This window comes from Nothoprocta perdicaria, unplaced genomic scaffold, assembly GCF_003342845.1.
Source record: "Nothoprocta perdicaria isolate Ctin4 unplaced genomic scaffold, notPer1 scaffold_8, whole genome shotgun sequence".
In the NCBI taxonomy this organism is placed as follows: domain Eukaryota; kingdom Metazoa; phylum Chordata; class Aves; order Tinamiformes; family Tinamidae; genus Nothoprocta; species Nothoprocta perdicaria.
Window position 1 is genome coordinate 2,341,462 of NW_020456087.1, and position 8,970 is coordinate 2,350,431.

The 8,970-nt window shown below is 41.5% G+C and overlaps 1 protein-coding gene across 4 annotated transcripts in view; it reads right to left on the minus strand.

The window, feature by feature from the left end:
- The window catches only part of CUNH15orf41 (chromosome unknown C15orf41 homolog), a 120,622-nt gene extending 115,675 nt beyond the window's left edge, over positions 1-4,947 (minus strand). For all 4 annotated transcript variants that reach the window (XM_026051798.1, XM_026051797.1, XM_026051796.1 and 1 more), the window contains exon 1: positions 4,815-4,947. In XM_026051798.1, the coding sequence (XP_025907583.1) occupies positions 4,815-4,915 (101 nt within the window). In that variant the 5' untranslated portion in view covers positions 4,916-4,947. The remainder of the gene's footprint in view (positions 1-4,814) is intronic.
- Between the last annotated feature and the right edge of the window lie 4,023 nt (positions 4,948-8,970).

Below are 8,970 nucleotides of genomic sequence, written 5' to 3' on the forward strand. Positions count from 1 at the left end.
AGGAGAGAGCAGCTGACAGGTCACGCCGTGGGCACCGAGGAGCCTCCGTGACAGGACGTACCTGCGCCGAGCCCTGGGCCAGCGCTCAGAGACCCCCAGCCAGCCACTCACCCTTGCCTTCCTGTCAGCCCTCCTTCCCGGGGAACAAGGACAGGGAATTCTCCTCCCACCTTCGCTCAGCCTCCAGGATCCGTTAGCAACAGGAACCAGAACCCAGAAACAGATGGAAAATAAACAAACAAACAAAAAGAGATGAGGGAGAGAGGTAGGAAAGATACACTTCTACCTTCCCATTTGCCAATTCAACCATCTAGGGCTTATCAGTTTACCAAAACAAAAGCTTGGGACGTAGCTTCCCAGCTGTATTAACTTAAAACTGTCAAGTAAAGGTGGACATTTTTTTCTCATAGGATTTTGAGACCTAGAGTGGAAACTACATAAATAAGATTCAGATAGATCAGACTGGAGGGGAGCTGGAGCCCGATCGGGGACTCTGATACACACCCAGAAATATTTTGTGACTACTCTCTTCTGAATAGACACCATCATGTCAGTTTTACTTCTGTGTGATCAAAGAAAGCTTGATGATCTGAGGAATGGCAGAAAGAATGACTGAAATAACTCATGAAATATATATATATATATATATATATACACACACTTCCTTGTAAATAAAACTGTTTAGGAGAGGAAAAAACAGTGACCTGTGTACTCCCACCTCCAGAAAAAAAAAAAAGGGAGAGGCACTGGATGGCACTATAGAAAGAGGAAAGGCAAATGTTAACTCAATCTTAAGTGACTGGAAGTTTGTCCAATAAAATAACACTGGTGCAACATGTTTACATTTCCACAGGGCATTCGTTTCAGTATGAACCATCACTGAGAAAAACAAATTAAAAAATTGCAAACAATAAATGTATAAGAGTTTCCAATTTACGCTGTGATAGACCACACAGCAGATAGATTTCTTCTGGAATCTCTGACAGAACTCACTCAAGATCCTGTGTCATTTAATAAAGCTGTCAATAGTGTACAGAAAGAGTAAAATAATTACTCTTACTGAAATGCGTGCAAATTCTGAWGGAATATTAAATAATGAGTAAGTCAGGTCATGAATGTGGAAGAACATGCTTCCCTGCTGCTACTGAACTGCTACTGAGACAAAGTGATGCCTTTCAACAGTGAGATGTGAAGCTACACATGTTGAAACTAAGCAGCCACCCTCAGATGTGGAGGAGTCTGTCCCAGGGAGAAGTGAGACAGACCTTCAGATTCACATCGATCAGCAACTACTAGCGAGCAGATGGGCCCGGAAGGATTCATGCAATCCAGGGATGTATTGGTGAGATGGAAGAATTTCTATCACCTCTAGTATCACTAGTATCTTGTCTTTACGCCAGCTTACCTTTCTGTTGTAAGGAAAGCTCATCCTACTTACTATGAAARAAGCCTACAGAAATCAGATAAACTATTTAAAAAGAAAAGGGAGCAAGYGAAGGCCTATACAGAACAGCCTCTAAAATTCTGATAGTTTGAAATCCTACAACTTTTAAAATCTCTATAAACTCTCTGCATTCAAACGAGATCAAACAAGAATGCTGCTTTTACTGGAATAAAAGTGAGRGTATGAAGAAAAGAAGTTAGGCTAGAAGCACTAAGCTTGAAGGAAAACCATATAGACTGCACTAATGGTGCTATGGAACAACACTGCACTCCTAGAAAGACTATGCTTCACATGAGTTTAATGCAAGAACTCAAAAAGTAATTTTTTTTGGAATTTCTAAATGATTTAAAGTCAACTTGCAATGTCAGAAAGTTGCTGGAATCACTAATTCCAGCACAGTATAGTGTAAGAAGATTAAAGACCCTGAACAGAACCAAATGAGAATAAAATAAAATAAAATAAAATAAAATAAAATAAAATAAAATAAAATAAAATAAAATAAAATAAAATAAAATAAAATAAAATAAAATAAAATAATTGAAGGAAAAATGAGATAGTACCTTAGTGAATTGGGTGTGTGAATCTTGCACCCTTAAACATTTTGCTGGAAACCAGAAGAAGATTCTAACAGGAAAACTCCAAAATGCAATAAAAATGAGACACTGAGATGCACAGAAAAAATACTTTATAAAGTACAGATTTCAACAACATCCAGTCGTTTGCCCATCATATTCTATTAGTAAAAAGCTTCAGGCAAGGACTAAAAGCTTCCAAAAGGGAAACTATATATTCATATTCTGCCAAATAGATAATGAGAAGAACTAAAAGGTTCTTTTCCTGCAATGACAGACTGAGGGACTAGGATATCAGCTTAGGTATGAATCAAACCCTCAAAAGGTAGAGTTTTTTGGACAAGCTAAAGTAGGTCGTGAACATACTTTAAAGTTTAAAGGTTAACCTAAATCTTATTGCCATAAYTAGGTAATTCTGAAGTGATTTGTATAGGGAGAGTTCTACAAGTGGGCATTTTTAACATCAGTTTAAAAAACAAGCAAGTAGAYAACTTCTAGTGAAAAAAAAAAGAGACAAAGAAGTTGGTTCTGTTAAAACAAAACACTGCAGAGTATCTATCCAGTGTTGTATATGTTAAGATGCTCAAAGGAATCGTCAAAATTTGACTATTTGACACTAACAAATCACATTCTTCAAAATGGTTATCTCACCAGTTGAACTCTTGCTCAGYAGCAGTTGAGAAAGAAGCATCACATTAAAACAGAATTTGGACTCACAGGTCACGTCAGCAGTGACCATGCACTATACTTACAATAATGGCAACTCAAATACTGATGACGCCATGAGAAATCTCTTATGAAGTAATTTTTTAAAAAGATTAAACTACAAGGTTAATTCTTCTTCTTTTTTTTTTCTTTTAATATAGAAAAAAAAAAGGGGGTAAGAAAGTACAACCAAAACCTTCTAGTCCTACAAGAGAATTCTCCAGATTTTAGATTATAAACAGTTTACTATGGGAAAAAAAGAGCCACAATTATCAAACATTACACTGGGAAATCCTCCAAATTAGTTCTTATGATGATACACAATCAAAAGACAACAAATAAATATYAGTTCTTGAGCCAGGAGACATGAAGAAGGAAGGGATGTATGGCTTCTTCAAAACATACCTAAAACAGACTTTTTGAAATGGTATCAACTTAATGACTCAAGTAGCAGATCAAAATGACAGTCATTTAACTCACCATTTAGATAGAAGATTTTAGTCTTCTCCCAGGATAGACAAACAAAATTTAGGAGAGGCAATTCCTCACCAGAGGAATTCAGAAGAGGATGCTCTGATCTCCTAATGCAGGTAATGCAATGCGGCCCAATGGTATGCTAAGCAAATCAAGGAGGCATGATTTTAGCCAGCCTATGAAGCCAAGCCACTTTAGAAAAAGTGTACTTTTCCCCAGCATAACTCTACATTCTGCTATTAGCAATTAGTTAATTGCTAATAGCCACCAAGCAGCCACCAAGTTCTGAAACAGCTGATGGATCCTCTACAGCATCCAGGGCATGGAAGTACAATGCACTAGCAGACAGAAGTGGTAATTTTCTGGCAACCTGACTTACCCTATTATATGAAGTGTTCTATAGGCACTTAACGTGCCTATAGATCTGTCATGCGGGCAAGTTCCTACACACAAGTTCCTACACACAGTTAATGACTGACTTGGAAAGGCATCCCAAATTCTAACCTGCCTGTAAGATAGCTTTATACGAAGAGCAAAACAGAAAGTAACTGTGTGTATTCGCATATACATGTACGTGCAGGTAACCACACAAGCAGCCTCTTCTGTCTTTCATTGGCACCAACGTTCCAAAGCCAAGCGTAGGCTCCTCAGATTCCCGCTGTCACAGTAAGTGACTTCCCAAGCTGCAGTCGGAGCTGAGCTGGGGCTCCCAACCAGGCGCTCAGGCCGCTCACCGAAGCATCCGCCCTGCTTTCTCATCACTTCTGCTCTGGAGCAGGGCTATTGCTTCAGCTTGACTTTTAAATACAGAGCTCCCTTCCCTCAGAGAGCAAAGATTTTATTGGACAGTTTGAATGCCTGCATTAATGCTGGCTCTTCATCTACCTATGGCAAGATACACACAGGCATCTTCACACCTTCCTTGGTCACACTTGTGGCAAGACGAGCAAGGCTCAGAAGTCACCAGAATAATTATCTTTTTTTTATTTCTCTCTCAATCATCAAAGTATGTAAAGTATCTAAAAAATTACTGTGTCTTGTATTTCTTTTCTGGTGCATTTTAAAGATGGGAACACTCCTGTCCAGTTCTGCTCCACTTGGCGGATGCCATCCTCCGCCAAAACTTGGGAGGAAAAGAAAACACGTCCTGTTTAACATCTCTTTCTGTTACTGTTGGTAGAAACAAGGCTGAGGGCACGAAGCACCCTGTCTTTGAACACCACTCTATGGCCGTTTGGGAAGGCCTATAAAAATCTGTACCAYATTTCAGACGAGGGAGCACACAGACCTCCCTGCTGGGACTCCCTTTTCCTTCTGCCACACAGAAAGGGCTCCCGGCCTGGCTCAGCCCTGGCACCGCAGTGCCAAGGCCCAGGCCTGGAGCGACTCATCCCTGCAGGCYGGTGCCCGGGAGCCGCCAGGCTTTGCAGCCAGACACCCTGCACGTGCACGGCTGGTGGGGGAGCAGCACGCTTTATTTTAGAGCCCAACTTCTTGGGCTCGCCGAGGGGGGAAGCAGCCTGGGAGCGCGCGGCTCCACGTGTGCGTGTGCGGTGATTTTGTACCGTGGGAGCGAGGCCGCCCGCAGGCCGCTGTCAGGGCAGGGCGCACTTACCCACCTGGGGAACTTGTCCTTGAGCTGCCGCAGGCTCTGTCTGGTGGGCTGCACCTGCGCCAGGAACTGCGCTATCTCATCGTACTGCGCCTTGCTCAGCTTCATGCCGCCGCCGGCCGCCACAAGCGGGCGGGCGGGCAGGGGGCAGGGGCGGCGCGGGGGCAGCAGCAGGAGCCGGCCCGGGCGCGGGTGCAGCAGGAGCAGGCCCGGGCCCGGGCGCGGGGCGCCGGCGCAGGCCGGCAGCGGCAGCCGCTTCCCGCCGCTCGCGCTCGGGGGCCGGGCCGGGGCGGAGCGGGGCGGGCCGAGCCGCCATCCCGCGCCGCTTGCGCAGCCGCCGCGGGCGCGGAAATGGCGCGGGTGCGGGGGCGCCGCGGGTGCGGGGGTACTGCTGGCCTCGCGGGGTCCCCTTTGCCCCGCAGCGGGACCCCCGGTCCTGCGGGAGCAGGGCGGCCGCGGGGCTTTGCCCGCGCCTGCGCAGTCCCCGTTGACCGTTAACGGTTCGCCATTAGCCGTTGGGCGTAAGCGTTGGCCGCGGGGTCCAGCGGGTAGGGTGCAGCCCAGAGGCGGGTCAGCGGCGGGGCTTGGGTCGTGCTGCAGCCCCGGGGCGGGGGGTGTCTGACCCTGAGCTCCTTTAAAGTCGGTTGTCCCAGTCCTTGTGCASCTGCTGGGGTTGGGCTCTTCTCCACTCTGCTTATGGTAAAGACTTTTGGGGTAGTGGGACCAAGGCTGCAGGCCTGACTGGCCTTAATTTTACCCACCTCTAACCATGGGCTTAGACACAAATGGTTTCTRCTGAATTTTGGAAAAACACAATGCAAATGTGTGTTTTTCTTGAGTGGGAGTTTAGTTAGGCCTCAGACTTCATCAGGTGATACTGTGTGCGTGTGCGTGTGTGCGTGTGCATGTGTGCGTGTGCGTGTGTGCGTGTGTGTGTTTCAAGACTTGGTTCCTGTGCTGGGTGTTTTAAGGATTTTTGGGAGGTAGGTGTTCCTATTGGTGAAAAGCTGTAAATAGGCCAGTGATCATGGAGAGAATTAGTTATGGATCTGACCAAAAAATATAAATATTTCCCTTCACTTTGTATATAATCATATGTATATAGACATATGTATAGACAATAATGTTGCTAAATCTACCTGTTTTGGAGTCTCTGCCTTGCAGCTCTACACACTGAAATCATGGAAGTTGCTAGAAACCTTGAGAAACTGATTTTTGTTTATATAGGTTTGGGGTTTTATTTACTGTCACTTTTGAAGGCTTTGAGTATCCCATTTTAAATGTCTTTCTACATCTTGGTCAAAGTCTTTCCAAAGYTTCTTTCCAGTCTATGAGAATTGGAACTGAAAGGCAAAGCTCATGAGCTGTGTGTGTATGTGCTAGCGAGCTCATATTTTTTAAGCAGAGCTTAATAAAAAGATAGACTTCAGTGCTTCCATGGAGTTTTTCAGCTATAAATGACTTTCTCCTTTTCTAGAAGTGGACCATATGCTCTATGTTAGCAAAACTTTGACCGTACAGTTCTACAACAATATTTGAATTATGAAATTCTACCTCTGTCAAATATGTGAAATATAGGAGTATTCCAGGTTTATCACCCATTAAAATCTGTGGATTATTATGCACATGGAAAATGTTCAGAGTTTGGTCTAGTTAGTTAATTTCTAGTTTGGTCTATGTTAATTAATGTACATCATATGCTGTGAAAATAGTGCTTTGGTGAAATGAGTGGTGTACACTATTTGGGTATCTAAGAACTGACTAGATGGTCTCATCTGTCTATGTGGTGAGTTTAGGGCCTTTTTCTGGTACTGAAAGAATACCAGTTTTCTATTTGTTCTGATAGTATCAAGAAGTAGTTGTAAAATTGAAAAAGATATAAATTACACCCAGTTTTTATCAAGCGTTATTTCCTGTCTCAATAGACTCATCTTTCTTGTATGCTTTGTTTTGTGTTTATGTTGGATTAACTAATATACATCAGCCATTGGAAAGTGTCTTTGTGTAGAGTAACATCAGTCGCTACAACTGCAAAATGAAAGTAGCAAAGCATTTTAGTTTTGCTATAAATGTTTTGAAGGTGCAGACCTCAACCCAAGGTACAGGACTAATTTCAAGAAGTTTGTTGCATAAAATAAAGATGGTGGGGGGTTGGGKTTTTTTTGTTTGTTTTTTTGCTGTTTTTTGGTGTTTTTTTTTCATCCATATTGGGTAAGCTGCTGAACATTAGTTGGTTTGCAATGTAAGTGAAGCCAAGTCAAGTTATAGATTTCATTCTTTACTTGGAGGCTGAAATATGAATATATGAAATTGATAAAAAAAAAAAAAGGCATTTAAATGAAACAGTATTATTTGGTAAAAAAATGCTTTATTTTCTTTAGCTCTGTGTATTAGAGCCCTTAATACTGGAAGATGTACATGTTTGGGAGAAATGGGGAAGTTGTTTTTTCCAATCTGATACCCGCTTTTAAGTCCCATGAGGATATATTTTTCTTGAGCTATGGAAAGGATCATTTTCCCCTATGTTTTCTAAGATTAGAATTAATTCTGAAATAGATTTCTTTTTTAATAATTACAAGTTTCTTCACTACCACTACTTCTTTAGAAGCAAATAAATCATGCTCTTAAAAATGACTTCTGTGCTGCTTTGTTGCAAGATAAGTTCCAGTGAAACTTATTTTTAAAACAATGATGCTTCTAGTTTTAACTTGTAGGTTTATCTCTGTTCTTCATCTTTGTTCAGTAGTAAATATTCTTAACACAGTGTCATTTTGTTAAAAAAAAATATTTACAATGGACAGAAGTGTGATAGTTTAAAAGAACTGCAGTATGAAGTTAACAGTTTGTGTATTAGTTATCTAGACTGTTGTCCTTGAAGGAGTCTAGATATCTAGACTCCTTGTCCTAGAACATGGATATACAGATTTCAGAATTATTTTAAAAAACAAGAAAATAAGTTTGCCTTGAGTGCAACCAAGGTGAATATTATCCTAGTGAGATAACAGCCTTCAGATGAGTTGCTGCTTTTCATCCGAAAGAAACAGTTAAGTTTAATTACAAGGGCTTGAATGCCTGAAAATGTAGATTTAAAAAAAAAAATGTTCAGTATGTTAATTGTATGAGCAACATTTAACACAAAGCTGTTAGTTAACACCAAACTATTCCAGTAGCATGCTCAAAAAATCCAAAGAAACAAGAAAAAAAGAGGTGCTCCTAGCAGAAATAGTTCCTTCGAGCTGCCCTCACAGCATTATCATATGCAACAAACTAGACCGTGTGAAACTGAGCTGTGGATGACTGTATAAGATGTTGTGGATGGTGAGAGTTTGCCTAAACACCATGAGCCAATGGGTGAAGTTCATGGAAGTAAAATACACAAAAAGCTTTTAAGTACCCTTAGCCCAGGAAATCTCAGATGAAAGTGCCTGGGTGCTCRGAGGATATTCTGAGGAGATCTCAGTATGAGCTTGCTCTGTTCACTCTTTCCTTGGCATCTGCCTTTCTCAGCTAGTCTTTTGCTTTGTGGATGGTTCCAATTCACATATAAGAAAAATATGAAGTTTCCTTTCAGGAATGAAAGTAAAGAAGAAGAAAGAAAGGGGAAGTATAATGACTGGAAATGATGAATGAGAAGGGTGGAAAAAAGAGAAAGAAAGACCATAAGCTATAGGGTCAAAAATATAAGGAAACACATGGCAGAGGACCTGCAGTAGTGACTATTATTTAGTGAAAGTAGTCTTGGTCACAGTTGACAAAGGATAAGGTAACAGACCTTTGATCTGCTTTTTGTGTTATATTATTTAATATTTTAGCTGGTATTTAGGAAGTATCCCTCATTACGACAGGGAGGTGAATGCATAGCATCATTTGTAGCCAAGTTCATAGTTAAAATGCTATTTATTACTTTCCACAGAGCTTAAAAAGACTATGTTTTGAGACTAGATAATTATAATATGGTTTTACATGGAATCAATTCATGCACAGACTTGATTTTTATGATTTGTACAGTTATCATCTTACTTTATCATGCACTTTATAGATAGAATCTCTCCATGTTGCTTCCTATATCAAAATCAATGCAAAGTCTCTAGGGACCCCATGTATTTTCCAGGAGGGGCAAATGAGCAGTTGTCTGCTGGTGAAGGTGCTTTTCTCCAACTTCT